The 18,639-nt window shown below is 40.3% G+C and overlaps 1 protein-coding gene across 3 annotated transcripts in view; it reads left to right on the top strand.

Moving 5' to 3' along the window:
• Positions 1-1,837: 1,837 nt before the first annotated feature.
• Positions 1,838-18,639, top strand: part of LOC119214063 (collagen alpha-1(XIX) chain) — a 113,220-nt gene continuing 96,418 nt past the window's right edge. For 2 of the 3 annotated variants that reach the window (XM_037465484.2, XM_062566584.1), the window contains exons 1-10: positions 1,838-1,964; positions 4,490-4,612; positions 5,224-5,298; positions 5,386-5,485; positions 10,209-10,332; positions 10,425-10,700; positions 11,328-11,408; positions 12,029-12,148; positions 12,551-12,613; positions 16,841-16,885. In XM_037465484.2, the coding sequence (XP_037321381.2) occupies positions 1,874-1,964; positions 4,490-4,612; positions 5,224-5,298; positions 5,386-5,485; positions 10,209-10,332; positions 10,425-10,700; positions 11,328-11,408; positions 12,029-12,148; positions 12,551-12,613; positions 16,841-16,885 (1,098 nt within the window). In that variant the 5' untranslated portion in view covers positions 1,838-1,873. The remainder of the gene's footprint in view (positions 1,965-4,489; positions 4,613-5,223; positions 5,299-5,385; positions 5,486-10,208; positions 10,333-10,424; positions 10,701-11,327; positions 11,409-12,028; positions 12,149-12,550; positions 12,614-16,840; positions 16,886-18,639) is intronic. The other variant, XM_062566583.1, reaches the window with a different exon arrangement.

An 18,639-nucleotide genomic window follows, 5' to 3' on the forward strand; every position in this document is an offset into this window, starting at 1 on the left:
CTTTAAAGCCCACGGCTCACTAAGTATTTTAGGGCACACGTAGAGTTGCTGTTAAATGGTTCATGATTCAGCGTGCCGAGCCGTCAGGGCGTCGTACCATTTTCATTATTCCCTCCATGGCCCCAATCCTGCCCTAGTCTCAGAGGATCATCTCAGCCAAATAACAAAAACTCTACACATAGCATTCAGGACTGAGACATTCAGTGAGTTTCTTTTTCAATTGCAAGAATTTTTAGTTATCCTCTGCTGAGAAACCCTGCTACCACCCCTATACAATAGAGGTGAGGAATATTTTATTAAATGGAAAACTGGGACATTTCTTCTTTTCAGAGTTAACAATCCACCCATCTCCCATTGAACCATTTTTATTTCAGGTATTTTGTATTGAAGAAAAGTTCCACTTTTTTTTAAAGTCTTGCAGATATCATCTTGAAGAAGATTTGGAACTCCGTCTTTGCATGTCAGGTTAAAGTAATTATTCGGGGTAAAATAATCTGATGGAAAAGCTGTTGTTCCTGTTGAGCGGAGGAAGCGTCCCTCTAAATGCCTTTACGTCACTTGTTATCAGTCAGTATTCTTTAAAAGCTCTAATAAACTGCAGGAGAGGTGAGAACCAACAATGAGGGCGTGATTCTACCAAACGGCAGTGAATTCTGGGGCTTTAATTAAAGCTTTATAAAATAGATGATCACTGATTAATTATTTCACTTTTTATAGCATTTCGGCTACTAATTGAATTGAAAGACTCACACACCACCATTTCCATGCAAAGTGTAGCTTTTTACATAAATTACCTGTAAGATAGACTATTATTTTTCTGTCCTCAATAGGAACAAAAACAGAGAAAAAGACCATAATACATTCAATGCTTCTGTTTGTATAGTGTCCACTAAATCAACATAGCCATCTGCCTCATTGTAAGCGTCTGAAGATCTTAAAACCATATTATCTTTGTTTCTTTCATGTCATGACTAAAAGGTCACTAAGTTTATTGTGCGCGTGTCACCCTGTGGAATGAACAGTTACGTGCGGTGGGGGGCCTGAGCACCTGTTTCTGTGTCATGAACTGTTGGTGTGCCTTTCAACGAAAACATTAGTGGACAAAGTATCTGTGCTTTAACCTTTACCATTGAAAGCCCATTAATGCAGTATTGATGTAGCATATAGGCACATTTCCAACAAGAGCAGATGTTGTGTGGTTTGTCAACAACGGAGGAATTAACAGCCTGTTCATTCTACGTTTATAATTCCGCTAGGAAAGCATAGTGGATGTTGTTGCCATCACAGTAACATGTTGCAGCATGGCATTCTGACTAAAATAGCATGTGTAAGTTGCCGTAGCACGTGGCCTGCAGAGTTGAGAGCTGTCTCTTCATTAAATGGCATCATCCATTCTACTCTTCATACATGTGGCATCCGTTGTGGGGGGTTCAGACCGTATGGGGTTAACAGACAGGCGCAATTTGTTTCCCCCAAAAAGATGGATTGTATATTAAGACCCTATTTATTGTTCCGCTGTTTTCTTTAATGCTTGACTTCATACTAATAACGTGTGAGTTAAATGAAAAACAAAATAAAATCCATTTGCATTAGCCCTTATTCAAAAGATTTAACAAAAAGATGAATCATCAGTCGGTATTTTTAATTCCCGCACCTGGCTGACATAAACAGGAGTTGTTTGGATCCCCGCTGGGCATTTATGTCCCTTAATACGAAAGCTTTCAGCGTGTGTTCCTCTTGTGGGTTGAAGTCTCTTGACAGTGCATTTCAGTAATAATGACAGAGTGGGAGGGCCACTCGGTGCAACTAATAAGGACTGCTATCCAGCAGGCGATCGCACTGTGACTTTTATTTCCAAGTCCTGGAATCCGGAATGAGACTGACCGCAATCCCACATGGATTACACTCGTTTCGCTGCTTTTTCTTCTTTGTTTCTGCCTTAGAGGAAAACTTTCTCACCAACTGTAAGTAGTTATGGACCCAAATCCATTTCGCAGAAAAATACACACATTATTTTTTTTTACACTTTTAGATAATATCGTGTTAACCTGTTGAGGTGACATTATCACGGACTCATTTGGCATCTTTAGTCGCGTTTTTACTCCCCCCCCTCTCCACCTCCCCCCCCTTTAACTTGTCTGCTGTCCGGGACGCGGACACGTTCCTCATCCCTTTATTTCGGATCGCTCCGCAGCAGTGAGCGCGCCGCCGTGCGCCACAACTTGTTAACATACATACATACACACATACATGTATGTATGTATGTATGTATGTATGTATGTATGTATGTATGTATGTATGTATGTATGTATGTATACATACTGTATGTACACGCTGCGTTCTGCCGCTATTCAGAAACAACAACAACCGGCCAATCAGCGGTCCCGTAGAGAAACACGCTTCTTTAGATGTCGCTTCTTTCGTGTTGTTGGTGAAGTTGTTGCGATTGACCGAAAGTGTTGTGGTTAAACCTGCGAAAATAAACCAATTGTCAGCTGAGGATTGAAATACTTGCATATGATGCATCGGCGTCGCTGTGAACTAAACGGCATTTGGATAAAAGGACTTAAAGGACAGAATCCAGGCTAAATATCCATCTTGTTTCAGCATGTTTTCATATTCACGCGTTGGAGCTGCCTGTGTTGCATGCCGAGGAGAATGACATTACACCTTCACGCAGACAAGGAACGTGATAGCCCTGCTCGTCTGCAGCCCATGCATGGTTGTAGTTGTAAGTGGCATGGTCACCTCATCTCCTGGTGCCATCATACTGTTGGCCTGCATGCAAAACTTGATGATCCACTGGGAGAAGGCTCAAGTGCTCGCAGGATGGATCGGAATGAATCACTGGCAAGGTGCATTTGGATCAAGACATTGGCCGTTAAGGCAGGAGAGTGGGGTATCATCAAAGATAATGTTGGTCACACTGTGCACATAAATTCCCTTAATGTGTCGAAGCTCTATTCTGGTGCACTGAGGTCAAGTTCAGTGCTCGGGCTCTGTCTTCACTCCTTGTTTTCCCAGTGGGAATAGATGAATGAGGACCAGTAAAGAGGGATTATGGTCTTTGTGAAAGGATTACAGCCAGCTCAATTCCAGGTACTAAAAGTTGTCAGTTAGCCAATTATGTAGGTTTAACAAACAGATGTAAAAAATCAATACATTTTATAAGTATGAGTGGATAATGTGCAAATCTGTTTGCTTTTTTTGCATTTCTTCATTCAGTCCTGGATTGAATTGATTTAGTTTTTTTTATGTTGAGCTCTCATCACTAGTTTAGCAGTCCACATGTTTGCTGTTAAAGCAATCGAAAAGTTAGTAAAGAAAAAGTCAGGATACATTTGAATAACTTTCCACCGTCCAGTATGCAGTAAAGAAATAGCACCTTCTTCTTCTCAGCCAGAGATCGACAGTACTAACTGGAGGTTTACAGGTTTGATCCCTACATGCGACGTCCTTGAACAAGACTCTGCTGACAGCTTAGAGATCAAAGGAAACCAAAAACAAAGATCAAGGCTTAAGACTAAAAGTAGACAGAAGAATAGATGAGGGGCAAATAATCATGTTCTGAACATTTCCTACAATGACTGTGACAGATATTGAAAATGAAATTTGGAATATACAGTATATGAATTCAGAAGAGGTAAAACAAGGAAAAAAACTACTTAAACTTGCAATGTGCACTGTAGATCATTATCTGACGTTGTAAAATCTCCCCATTTTGTTGTTTTTGTCTTGTACTGGATTGAATTCGGAAGTCAAGCCTCGGCACAGTTCCACATCTAATCTGCGGGGATGACACACTGACCTAATGAAACACAAACCGTCTGTGGAGAACAAGTGGCAGCTTGGCTCACTGAGAAACCCAAACCATAACACAAACATCGCTCGGGGTATAATGATTTAGCAGAAGTATAGACATCTCCCTTCATCACTGCAAGACAGATGTTCATGAGAAATAATGAATGAAGGACTCAGAATAGCATTCTCGAGATTGAGTGACTACAAAAACAAACAAAGAGGCTTTAAGGACAAATGCGTTGGCGTGACTCGAGTGTTAAGAGAATTAAATAGGATTTACATTATCATTTAGAATCCACAATAAAATAAATTCCACATAATCTCATTTAGTGGATGCTTTCAAACATGAAAAGCCCAGATTTGAGGTTTATTACCAGAACATTGTGAAATATGATTGCATCTAGACAGTAGGGAAATCTGTGTTTGAGTTTGTGTGGCTGAGATCGCCCCAGAGTCAATGTTTCTGTTCCACGCAGCAGAGTCGCAAGTTTGTCATTAAAATCCGCCAGGGCTTCATTTCTGGCTTGCGTCTGCTGTTTAGTTCTCTATGATAGCTCTGCCTCTGTTGTCACATGCATCGGGGAACCCCCCCCCCCCCCCCCACTTAGTGCTACCCAGTTTGACCAATTATTATTAATTATTTAATGCAATGGCATTGTGAAGTAAAAACTGTTCTCTCTGGGTGCAGGTTTTCAAGCGGGGCTGATTTCAAGGGGCCGAGCCATGAGTGGCCTGTTGAGATGGACGTCTTTCCTCTGGATCGTACATTTCGCTCCTGGCGCTCTTGGAATGGTAGTGAGTGAACGGACAGGTACGTGTGCTTGTTGTTCTTCTGTCTTTCAACAGTGGAGTGGCATTTTAAAAGGTATCAGTTACTGTCATTCTCTTAAATGTCCTTGTAGCAACATAGCACAGACTCTTGTCATTGCATCTCTGAAAGGAGGGATCTTTCAATAAGGCCGAGGTGACAAATGGATAAGTGAGCACATGGCATATTTTTCCCGTTAAAAGTGTTTTGTGTTGTCTTTATCATGCCTACAACTATTCATGGCTCTTATTTTGAATGAATCAAAATCCACCCTCAACTTGAATGGCATAATTTGGGAAATACACTGTTGTTCGAAAAGACAAAGAGTGATGCAGCATGAACTAAAATGTTAGAATTAAAATATCATCAATCAGTGTCTCATGTCAGTTTTTTATTTTATTAGTTTTTACTAAATTTTCAAGATTGATGGGAGGAAAAAATCCAATTGATTTTCTGCTCTGATGTCAATTTCTCCCGAAGAACTGGACAGGAAATGCATTGTGGAAATGAATTCTTGATGCAATTGATCATCTTCTCTTCCGTAATACTCAAAACTGTTCAGAGTTATGAATAAACGCTTTGGCACAACCAACGTCTTGGTGGTTTCCCTCTAGATGGCTCTTGTCCCCCTCTGAGTGTAGAGGAGCACATGTTTTCTGATGTGTTGGATCGTCCCCTGGACATTACAGGTATGCTCTGAATGGACACATTTGCTTTGTGAACAAGTCCACATCGGCCCGTTCACATCTAGTGACACACTGTTCCCCTCTTCACAGGATTTGATCTCAAAGAAAAGTTTCTTCCGCAAAAGGGGACAATCACAGAGGAGCTGCCGTCATTTCGCTTAGGAAGCAGTCGACTCATTCAGCCGACAAAGTGAGTGGCGCGTGTTTGTGTTCTGTTTCACTTGGGTTCAGATGTTGTACTCTGGTTACCCACAACATCGGCGGATAACCCAGCCAGACAGTCTCCTAATTTTATGCTGCTTCATTCCTGCCATCGTGACCATATCATTACCTCGCAAAGGAACAGTATCACTTTTAAGATGCTCTCACTGATATGTGGCCGGGTGCTATTAAACTGCAGTCTTCATCTGGATTAACACCCATTGGGTGTTGCCATTTTGCTCCCGCATGTACAGGTTCTGTGAATGGATTTATTGCATACAAAACTACACGATGCCGTGCAGAGCATGCTAAGGATGAGATTCAAGGTTTCAGCTTGAATTCCTTTAGATCCGGTGATCTTGAGAAATAAAACAGTGTGGTTTTCATGAAAGGGCTGACCTGAGGCCACCCAGAGAGACCCTGCTCACAGTCATAGCTCCAATTGCCTTGTCTAACAAGGGCAAGCCGAGGTGAGCTGTTAGACAGGAAATCATTTCAACAGAATGAATATAAATTGTGTTCTTTCTAGAAATCTCCCAAGGACAAAAAGTGGGAAATAAAGCAATGAAAAAAAGATGTTTGGGCAGGTATTATAAACTAGGGATATTAAATTAACTATTAATATTACAAACTGAGGTGCAGTTTACAGAAAACATTGATTCCCTTCTTCAAATGTTGGGACAACTTGGTGATTTTAACCTTGATGCAAAAATCACGACATAGCGGAAATTTGAATGTTATGCTTTCATATTTAGTACAACCAGTTGTATCAAGAAAGACCAGTAGCACATACAGTATGCACCTGTATGAGTCGCCAAATGGGGCTTCATTGAATATCCAGACTTCTAAAAATGGATTTGGTGACGTTCGTTGTTTTGTGTGCGTAAGTTGTCAAACACAACTCTGTGTAATTCTTCAGGGAGGGAGGAAGGGAAGGATATTCTTAGCATTTTTTTTACATAACATTTTTCCTCTGTCTACGTGAAAGAGTTATAGGAGCAAGGTGATTTTTGATCTGCTTCCCTGTTCAGTCAGCCAGCCGAAAATACATTTACCTCAGTCCTTCCCTCAGTGCAAGAAGATTCGGCTTCTCAACGACTCTGCTGACAGTGTCATTGGTTATAGTGGCGCGACTGCGATCCCTCTCATATCCAATTATCTAAGTACTTTGACAGATGATACTGCATGTCAGCTGGGGAAGGAAAGCAAGGGCAATTGCACGAAGCAGGAGGCCCTTCTGCCCCCGCCCCCGCGGCCACAAAAACATTGCTCTGTTCATTTGAAAGATATGCAGCGATAGATGGGCCGCTCTCTGGATCTTGCTAATGTTCTGCCTGCTCATGTCACCTGACACATTATGGCGCATAGATTAGAGCTGACACACGCAAGGAACATTTGTGTTCAGGGAGAAATTGCCTCGCAAAATGTGTAGTCAAAAATGGCTCTCAAGAAAATTTAAATGTTCTTTCTCCAGCTCTTCAGAAAAAAAAGATCAATTTGATGATTTTTCTTTTTCTTGACATTGTTTTTTGCAAGCAAACACATTGCATTAAATTTTTATCACTGACATTATAGTGTTTGTTTTTTAAATATTCCCCAAGTACACAGGAAGGATACAGACTCTTTAAACACCTTGTTTGTCTTTTTCTAGTCGTAAAGATCGTAACAAATCTAATCGTCAGTATGAACTCCACCCGCACAAAAAATCTTAATTCATATTCCTCACAATTTTATTATTATGTCTGGTACAAAAATTCTAACTTGTATCAAAAAAACTATTAATATGTAAATCTTGTAGGATGCAGTAAACTATTTTCGTATTAAATGTGGAATCCAAAGATACCATAAATAATGTGAGTGAGTTGAAGATACAAAGGAGCCATTGTGGCTGAATGTGTGTCAATCAATCACAAGGGTCTGTGTTTGTTTATCAATCTGTGGCCTCGGTGGTTTATGACTGTTGTGTCAGCTAATTAATCAAATGGGTTTACTGCAGTCGATACCGTTGAGCTGATGCACTCTTTTTTTATTCATAAGCGTCAAGATTTTTTCTAGAAAATACAGTGCGTGTCTATATTTTTGATTTTCTGTCAGAAAGATATTTTGTAACCATTTGCATTGCCGCAGATGACCTTTTAGTGCACAGCCTCAAACCTTGTGGCAACTTGAAGCCCTTTAACTTACCTTTAACTTACTGTCACATGCACATGCACACTTTAACATGTCTGATATAGTCCATACAAACCAGGCTTCAGGGAATAGGACTCAAATGCAGACAAGCAGAAAAACAAAATCACCTTATTGGGCTTCACTTGACATTCATGCACATAGAGGTGAAATTAACATCCAATAAAATTCTACTGTCCACATTGTCCTTTGATATTCAGAGTAATCTGAGCTATATAGCATTCGCTCTTTTTTCTCGCACATGCACACTCAGTCAGTCGCATAACGTCTCTTCGCTTACAGGACATCCTTCTTCCACATCATAGGCATGCTTTCCTTCATCAGCAGCCCTCTCTCATGCTGGCAAACATTGCACTTCCACCATTTAACAGAAAAGGGGAGTCATGCTGAGAGGAAGTTGCAGTGATGGGGATGTGAGCCGACTCGTCACAACATTAACGGCTTGATTGCTACGGCAATCTGATTCCTCCTCACTCATTTAAAGAATCCGCCATGATAGGATTTCCTACAAGCCAGGACACTAAAGCCGCTTCCGGGAGACTAGCAGGCTGGTAGTGTTGCTGTGACATTCTGTCATATCATTGTCTTTGATTATACAAGGAGTAGCGCCTGCCAAGCAATATGCATGTTTAAGAACCCTGTCCAAGAGGGATGACTGTTTCCAGAAAACACATGGTGGTTCTTCATGAAATATGGAACTAGTTGTGATTGGAACTTATGTGGAAGCTCTATGATACTTTTGTGCCTTTTGTGATTAATGCCATGTACATGAAATAATTGAGAATTTACAAAAATAACTTTTGCAAGGGGCCTCACTTAAGATTTTCTTTTGCTGCTCCTGCCTGCTGTGGCTCTTTCAATGATTTGGCTTTAAATCAGGCACGACTACTTTACATCATAGAATTCAACCATACAGAGGTCACATGACTTACATTGGAACTTCACTTTTTTATTGAATACAGGAAGCTGTTGCATTTTTCCAAAGATTTATGAATAACAATTTAAAAATACAGGCTTGGCAAAAGCAGACATATTTTTTCAAATGTTTTTTGTTCTTTTTGCAAGTATGAAAGCATGGAAGATGACTGCACAGCATTCAGTCATTATCGCTTACTTGAACATGCAGAGTTGCATTTACTTCAAAGAGTCTGTGTTTAAAACCAACCTACAGCCACAAATGACACTCAATAAATGGTCAAGAACTCGAACTTTCTGGCCTCTTAAGATCCGTGTTATGAAACTTCATGAGGGACTATGTAAAGAAGGGAGTGAACTCGAAAACAGCCCAGCAATGTGTTTTCTTAATGAATATTAAATGTATTGTTCCATAAGTTGCAATGTTGTTTTATTGTTTGTCCCGGCGCCTTTTAATCAGGATGTGGTGAAAACACATTTGCTGAAAGTAGTTAAGTCTACGTGCAGCATGGAAATATTTTGTATTAAATGTATTTAATAAATCCTAGTTTTTATAAATGACCCTGCCACTTTTCATATTGATTTGTGGCTAAAATAGTCCTATGGCCCTTGGGCAACAAACAACCTTCCCAGCCCTTGGCCTCTCAAAGAGGCATTTTTCGGGAGCTTAACTTGGTGTATTTATCATTTTAGTCATGTACCGTTTACACCAAAATCTCAAAGAACTCAAGAGACACAATAGAAGAAGGTATGAAGCTCTGAGAGAATAGGAGATGATATATAGGAGTGAAAACTAATTTCCAACCTGTCTAAAGAAACTCTCTCTCTCTCCCTCCCCCAGGCTGTGCTCTGACTTCTCAATGACCTTATCATTGAATTATTATTATTTTTCCTGATCATGATTTATTATGTTTATGCTCTTCCAGTTTTGAGTGTTAAGCTGAGTTCAGAGTTAGAGCAAGAGTCATAGGATTTTGAAGGGTACAATGTTTTTTGTATTTAATTTATGCATTTATAATTTAAGTAAGGTCGCAGGTTGGGAGACGAGAAGCCGAATACATTCATTTGAAAGTGGATGTGAAAGTGGATGTGATTGGAAATGATAACTGTGTATTTCCTATTTCCTCTGCATAGTTTGCTTCCGCTGGAACATATTTTCAGCTGTGAACACAGGATCGTTATTTTACTTTCCAGGGCGGCCGAGGTCATACACATAAAGCTATAATGGCATTGCACCAGGCAGCCATAACTGTAACACATTGTATCTCAGTGAGGTAAAAGATTGGCTTCTGAGAGTTTGAATCAATTTCTATATGTTTTCATTATCTGAAAGACAGGGAAGTCAGTATACAGTTCATCAGGCTAAATCTAGTTTGTCAGGTTTATTAATGTGCATGGTTCTGCAGCCGGAGGATATTTAAATGTTTTATTGATCATTGCAGTTGATTGGCCGGTTCATTGTTTCGCCACTGAAAGCTTTAAATGAGGGAACATACATGGTTGACAAATGAAACCTGACACTGTCCTCTTTCATTTCATGAAATTGTTTTCATGATGATTTAATATGTAAATCCTGGGAGAATCTGACTGTTTTATTATGTCTTTTTTAGAGTAATATTTCCAAATGGGATTTCAAGCGAGTACTCCCTTGTTACCATCTTCCGGGTCAGAAGAACTACAAAAAAAGACCGTTGGTTTCTTTGGCAGATATTGAACCAGTCGAGGGCCAGTCAGGTGGGCTATATGTTTCATTTCACATATCAGTTTCCATATGTACAAATACAATAGAGTATCATGTGATGGGTGTTTGTTTCTCTGCTCATCAGGTATCTGTTGTTGTTGATGGGGGCAAGAAAGTGGTGGAGTTTTCTTTCCATGGGCTACTACAGAACGTTGTGCACTACACATTTAAGAGCCGTGACCTACATGCCCTCTTCGATCGCCAGTGGCACAAGCTGGGCATTTCGGTACAGAGCAACATTGTCTCCATTTACATGGACTGCAAACTGATAGAAAGGAGACTCACGGATGAGAAGGACAGCCTTGACCCCAGTGGGAGCACTCTCATCGCCACACGAGTCGAGGATGGACGACCCGTTGATGTACGTCCCGTGCAAACCCTCTCTCTCTCTCTCTCTGTCTTCCTTTCGCTTTTTTGCTGAACCTACACTGTTATTCGAGGATTTACTTGTTTTTGATGTAGTCAGTTTGCAACTCATCTCCATCAATAATGTACTGTCTTCATAGACGTTAGACTAATGCTGTAAAATATATGTAAAACATGCCTCGGGGGCTTATTTTAAATCTCTGTGAATCCTCTATTGTGCTGTATGTGTTGGGAATGCTTGTTCTCAGAGATTCCCCAAAGGGTAAAAAAGAATTCCGGTCCGCTATGCAGTTTGGTCACCCAATGCCTCAGAGCAGAACTTGGCTTAAGTCGCATTAACAGCTGAATTCTTAGTCCATGTGATTAGTAAAGCTCTAAGTCAATGCATCTGCAAAAACACGGTAGGGTTCCTGCTGTGCTCTGAAGCAGTTAAGCTGAAGCCTTTTGATATAAATACAGTGTATACGTTTTTGTGTTTTGTTAGCAAAGAAACTTCACGCAAAAACAGTTGGTAATTTAACAGCTTCTACTCTCTTAACTGAAGGAAAAACAGGAGCATGAAGGGATGATGATACTAATGGATGATGCTGTAATGTTTCTTAATGAGAGCTGTTTCCCACAGATTGAACTGAGACAATTATTGATCTACTGTGACCCTTATATGGCGGAAATGGAAAATTGCTGTGAGCTACTGGATCCTAAGGTAAAACGCTATGATTCTTCACATAACTACCTTTCATTATTCATAGCTTGTGAAAACATTTAGAATATATAATACATTTCACAACGAGGGCATTTAGAAGATCCTCCAAATTCTGAGACCGAAAACCATACATCAATACGTTGCATTGTAAATTCCCCCAATTTATTGACGATACAAGCTTAAATGGTTACGAGTTCAGATGATTAAACCCATTTTTTGTTCTAGTCTGAGGACACACGTCCCCAGATGGAAATTCAATAGCAGAGATCTTCCATCACTGGAATCAATTCCAACTAATGTTACAGTGATTCCAAATGGAGAGATGACCTTTGAACCCTGACCATTACATGTCTCCATAAGCATGCTGTCATGTCAGTGTGAAATTACTGTGAGGGAATGGTCACAACCTTGAGAGGGTCATATCGCTGCTGCTCCTCTTAGTACTACCCAAGTCTCCCTGCACAGTATGACTTATATTTATGTTATGGCAGCGTGACATAAATATTTCACAGCAAATCCTGAGGTGACTTCTGTTAAGGAATTTGGGATTTTTTTGGCCATGTTGCTAACGTAACATAAAAGGAAGGTGGCTAAATGGTGAAATTTCTGTATTGATTCAGTGTGAAGCCAAGAAGACCTTTAATGGGACTTCCCCTCCCCTGGTTACAGCCCAGCTCCCCGAGGCGCTGTCTCTCCCAGCTTCACAGTCTATTGACAGATGTCACTGTCCAGCTGAAAAGGTACAACAAATTCCAGTAAGTGTCATGTCTATTGTAACTGAACCAGCACTGATTCACGCTGTGTGTGTGCTCATCCTCTATCAACACTAAACGGCCAGGACAAAGGACATGTATTAGAAAGTATTGCCAAGATGTTTGTATAAGCAAACACGGGTATTATCCCAGACTGCTGAAGATGGTAAATCTGCTGAGTGTTATTCATCTGTGAAAATGGGAGAGCATTCTAGTAAATGCCACTATTTACATCAGATTATGATAGATTATCTACGGCTTGTGAGTGTGTGTGTGTGTGTTTGTGTGTGTGTCTTTATTCTAAAAGTTCAAGAGTGTATGTATCAAACATCAAAGCCTTTTACATTACAAGTAATCTTTTAACCCTGATAATGTGTGATATGTGCACAGGGAGATGCTGGTGTTCCAGGTGTAGCTGGAGTGCCAGGAATAAAAGGAGAGAAAGGAGACAAGGTATGGAGAAACACACGTTATGATATTGATACATGCACTTATGTACTCTTGGCATTTAATCAATAGGAAACCTGCTGGGGTTAAGGGAATGTTTTATATGCAACCTTTTTACTCCAGAGTGTTTAGTCCCATGTTTTAAATATTACCATACTTTTGTTCAAAAGTGATAATTCCAATTGCTACTGTGGGTTTTCTCTGTGGCGAGCTCCATTAGTTCTCCATGACAGTCATGAGGTCTAAATGTGAAGAATGAGAGCACGTCCCTATAGGCCAAATCTTATACTTTCTCAGGAAATAATTCTCTCTCTCTCTCTCTCTCTCTCTCTCGCCCTCGTTCTCCCTCTCTGGTCTATGCTGTAGTGTGTGACAAGGGGTCATGTTCAGCCATCAAAGTCTTTCCATTGAGCTAGATTCATTTTCCCTCTTTGAAATCGTGCATTTGTATAATCGCGAGAAAAATAGTATCACTTTTTACAAGACAGCTCAAAGGACGAGTGGAAATGCAGGCGGTAAATGCCCAGTCTCTGAAAATTGCAGGTGTTGGTTGGAGAGCAAGGAAAGAACATGAATTACCCGCCAAATACCCAGACAAAGAATGGTATTTTTCTCTTGACAAATCACATCGTTTGGAGTACGAGATCCCCCTTTTAGCTGCCTGTGCAAGGTTAAACAAGAATAGAGGGAGTATGCATCGCTCTATGAATGGGATTGTTAGGAATGAGCAGGTGCTGGTACTGTATGCCCGATCAGACCAGATGGCTTCTGGGGTCAGTGTCCGATTCAACATGATGCAGCTGTGGGATTAAGATACGTACTATGACTTGTTTCTGGAAAACCTCTCCTCTTGGAAGGCACAATATCAACATAGATTTGTTAGTTTCAAATAATTTCAGCTTTTGAGCTCAGCATGGACATCTGGAGAAGTGGTAATTCCTTTGTGGCGTCTATATAGTGAATCACTCTTACTGTTTAAGTGCCATTGCGTTTATCCGCTTTTAGCCTACAAACCGCACCATCCAAGTACTACTATTCAGGGAAATTTAGGTCTAAAAATGTCTAAAAAAGATCTGAAATTAGTTTAGTCTTTATTACTAGAGGAGGCAGCGTCTAAAGCAGCCACCATGACTTGCTCTTTCTCAAATAGTGATATATATATATATATATACATCGAGGTTGTTTCTAACTGCGCACCTAAAGAACTTAGTGCACATTTGTTGTGTTTACAGAGCTTAACAATGATTTAAACATGGTTTTCTAGAGGCCATTCCATTTTTATTTCTGCTGGCCATGTCAGCGGCACACACTGTTAACAGCTAAAATCTAATTTCAGGTCCTCAACAAATCAATACTTGGCACCATTTGTTTGCGTACTACACAAGAGAAATTCACAACAAATCCTATTATAGCCTTAAACACTAAATCAATGAAGTTAAGGAAAAACTTGAATGGGGGCAAGACATTCAAGACTAACTGGTACAGTTGATGACACTCACACCCATTTTACTCGGAAAGGAAGTGTCTTCATATATTGGTTATTTTTATGAATTTATTGGAACCAATGTCTGGATTAATAGTGTGCTCAGTTAAATATAATTTGTTCGTCATGAGATGAGGTAAATCTCAATCATTAACCTTAAAATCAGCTGAACTCAATACACAATATCATGTTTAACTCAAAGGCTTATTATTCATGTTACGGTAGGTACACAAACAATTTACACAGCTCTTTATTTTTTATTGCCACTGATCCAAACCGATGTTGTTGCTACGGAGAGCAATTGATTTTATGGCATTTTTAAAAAAAAATTATCAATAGGGATCACAGTGGTATTGTGACTGAATCCCTCCTCAAATGCTGCTAAAACAATGATGATTCTATTTTTTACATTAATGGCATAATACTTTGCTTCAACTGTTAGCTGGCTACCTGAGGCTGCAGCTGACTGCACGTTAAATTATGATGAGAAGAAGAGAGTCATTTTCACTTTGTGAAAACTGAAAAATGCAGGAGGACAGGGAAAAATGAAGACATATTAGTTATGATAATAACTGCTTACAGTGATCAATTTCATCTCAGGTTTAAAGCTTTTCTTGTCTGCATTTGTAATAATAGTTATTATTGTTTAAAAAGTGAATGGCATAAATTTCTGAACTACTCCTTCCCATGAGTTCCTCCTGGTCTTCAGAGCTTCCTCCTTTTGTTAATTTAAATCTTTCTGCTGTCCCAATCCCCTTGTTCATCTCCTCAAATTAACATATAATGAATAGTTGCTTCTGAATGAAAGCTGAAACCAGTGTGGGGAAAAAAGAAATGTCTGCGTATGACATGATGTTGAACAATATCCAGTTTGCTATTTACTAGCAGGGAGCAGATACTTGAGGACAACAAGTCTGGCTGCAAATGTTCATATGGCAATAACACAGGGGGATAAAAAACGACATAAATGTTAATACTTTTTAGCAATTTGTGCAGTTAATAAGAAACATCTTGCCTTGACATAATCATATGTAGTAATTCCTGTTCTCTTTTTTCGTCTTTGGGACCTCTGTTTAATTTATTTTTATCCCAGAATTTCCAAGGGAGTCTTTTTTCAAATGTACATTCTAATGCATCAAACAGGGGTAACAAAGTCATAGAAAATACTATTAATAAGGTAAACTCATGAGACTTTCAATGAGCAACACAAGAATCTCAGTTCAAGATTAAAGATTCAGAGTATACTTATTAATAATTTACCCTTACTGGTACAGATTATTCCTAAAACAGTTATGAAATTTAGAGCATTTAAAAAACCCATAACGAGAGGTGCAGGCCAATCTTGGTGACCTTCACAGAGGTTTCCTTAGGAAAGTGTGCCGGGATTACTTTGGCTGTGTTACTCCAACAGAAAGTACTATCCTGCTTTACAGGCGAGAGTTGGATGGAGGATTCTAATGCACTGCGAAGGGATTAAACCACTATGATTAATCCAGAATCCCTCAGGAAATTAAATAGATAAGGATTGGGTCATAAGAATGCAGCTTACTTGAAAGGAAATCCATTTTCTATGGCCTTGAACATAAACCCTGGTAGCTTCACAGCTCCTGCATGTACATGCGTAAGAAAAAACACAGGCATCAGGGTGAAATTAAAACCTCTTCCCCTTTTACAATGCCTTCAATTTGTTTTTGACCATTTAGAACACTCCTGCCCCCACGGCTTGTGTTTTCAATTAGCAGTCTCTAATTCAATTTATAGCCATTGTACCTCGCAAATGAATAGTTCTTGGAATTTTATTCCACACGCTTCATTATTCCGCTGACGGTGAATTTCAATTAGTTGTCAAAACCTTCCATTTTTTTCTATCGTATCCATCAGTGTGAAAACGTTATTAGCTTTTCTAAAAAGGGGGTTTGTACCAGTAATTACGTGGTACATTAAAGAAGAATTGAGAGCACTGTGAAACATATACGTCCCCATGTTTTTTTTTCTCAGAAGCGTATCTGTTTTTAACAAATCAGCATCAGCAACCATGAATTTTACTTTGTCTCGTGAAGACCGTCTTTCCAGGGAAAATGTAATAACTCGCCATTTTCTTATTGTCTAGTCAGACAACAGTAATTTCACGGAAGTATTTAAAATTGTAGACGGATTGTGTTTTCTAGAAGCACGTGGTTCATAACCCATACTTTGGAGATGGCATCTCAGTTATTAGGATTTGCCACATTTCCCTCTTCTTCCTAAACAAAGCCCTATTGAATTCCAGTAATGAAGATGTGAACGTGAATGAAAATCACGTTTAATTAGACTCTCAGCTTGCAGCAAGTCTTCGTGAGCTTATTTTGTTACACTATCTACCTCCTATCTTCTATCTCTTAAAAATACTGTGGACAATCGTCTTCCCTTTTGTCTCACATCTCGCCCTCCACCGGCCTGTATAACGTCACCCCCCCCCACTCCCCCCACACGCGCTTTCTTCTGTAATTGCCCTGTGCCCGTCCTTTAAACAAGAAAATTCATTCATTAAGACGATACAATGAACCCTAACAAGGTTCGGATTCGTGCTTTCCAGTTGTTGGGAAACCGTATCCTGGTCTGCAGCTGCTGAGACACTGTGTCAACAGCAACTTGTGGGACAGCTGTGGGAGAACGATCGCCGCTGCAATGACAAGCCGTCACGAAGCTATTCTCTAATGTGTGAACGAGAGACCTTTCACTAAGTGTCCCGTCTGTTGCTCCCGTCGCAGGGGGACGCGGAGGAGGCCAGGCCTTCAGGAGAGCCAGGGCAGGAGGTAGGCTACTCACTGATGGAACTACTTAAAAAAAACCACACCATCAAAATTCTCCGGCGTTACTTTCCCCCTCAAAGCTGTGATTAAAGTTGTGATTGACATCTCCTCAGGTGAGAGCACCCGTTGTGAATACAAGTTTTATTTTTTTTGATGCAGTGAAAAGCAAGGGGCACTTATTTGCTTGGTGATTTATGGAAACTGTCTCAGACCGTCTTTAAGATGATTTTCTAACAGCATTGGATCAAATCACTGGCTTGCCTTCGCGTTGACCCCTGCAACAGCAACACAGAATATGAAGCAATCACAAAATCAAATTAAAAAATCAGCTTGCGGGTGCTTGGATGGTGCCCGGCGGATGGTGCATGCTGGATGGTGCACGGTGCTCCATTGGTCACAGTTGGCACGTAGTCCCGGGTGCGAAGCCAGTAAGGGATTGTGTCCCTGTCGTTGTAGTAGGAGAAGGTTGGGGAGAAGTGGGGGGGGATCTGTGGGTGACGATCAGTTATGCCCTTCAGGCTTCTCCACAAATGGCTCGCTGTGGACGTTTAAATTGTGAGGAAAGTGCGCGTTTCAATTGAAGTTTTAAGATTGTCTCCGTGCATATTCTGTAATGGGATGTTGCTGTTACAATCCAAAAGAGCCAAGAGAATTGCAAGATTTCACATGCTCACTGTGCATGATGCTTCCTTTTTGCGTTCTGAGATGCTGCCATCAGTTTGATTGTAGGCCATTAAATATGACATCTGGGACGCATGTGTTTATCTCTTTTATCTCTTTGGGGATAGGTCCAATCTCTAGGAAGCACCCTTTTGTGTAATGCCAGTACACAGCTGTTGTTTCTGTGTCTTGAAGTAAGAATGTCCTCTAGTAATTCCATGCATTGGAAAAAGAGGGTGCGGGATTGTGATCTTATCTTGAAAATGCAACGCAAGGAAATATTCATATCTGCTAGACTTTTCATTGTATTGAGGTGATTGATTGTACTGCAGATGGTTGCGGTAGCGGGTTTTGCATCGGCAGAAAATGGGATAATTCTTGGACGTGAGTGGTGGCTTAATCCTGGATTTATACATATAGAAGATGTTAAGCTCACTGTGGGGGACATTCGCAGATGAAGCTTGATACTTGTAATGTGGAAAAAAAACTCAGCGGCACAGCCTCTTTCTTTCTGAGATGAAGTTTAGGAGTCGGGCTAAAGCCTTTTCGCCACACAACAGTGCACAAGAAAATCGACTCCAAACGCACAACCAGTAGTATTGGCATTAATGCTAATGCTGAGTACCTTGTTTCATAGTCAGTTATACCTTAACTCCTCATCAGTTAATCCGGTTCTGCCCTATTTATATTTGACTCTTCTTTCTTGCGTGGTGTCCCTTGGACAAAATCCCACTCAGTCAGTGAGAACAACGATGTCACGCAGCTGTTGATGTAAGAGTAAAGATATGGTGTCTCTTGGACATTATAATATGGCATTTGCTTGAGCTTTTTGGGCCAGCTGAGGTCATGAAACTGTATAGATTACACTCTCACAACAAGTTCCAAGATGTCCCCCATATTTCTGGCAGAGTGTGTGGAAAGCAGGGGCTCGGTAGCTTAAGGAGAATCGGTGATCAGAACGATATTTGTGGAAATAAGCCTCTAAGATGCTATATTTGTGGGAATAAGCCTCTCCCAGCTTATTCCATACAGTATCATATTACCTGTACTATAGACCTTGCTGGAGCTGAAATTATGCAGTGATACAAACAATATTG

Source organism: Pungitius pungitius, chromosome 13, assembly GCF_949316345.1.
Source record: "Pungitius pungitius chromosome 13, fPunPun2.1, whole genome shotgun sequence".
NCBI classification, from domain to species: domain Eukaryota; kingdom Metazoa; phylum Chordata; class Actinopteri; order Perciformes; family Gasterosteidae; genus Pungitius; species Pungitius pungitius.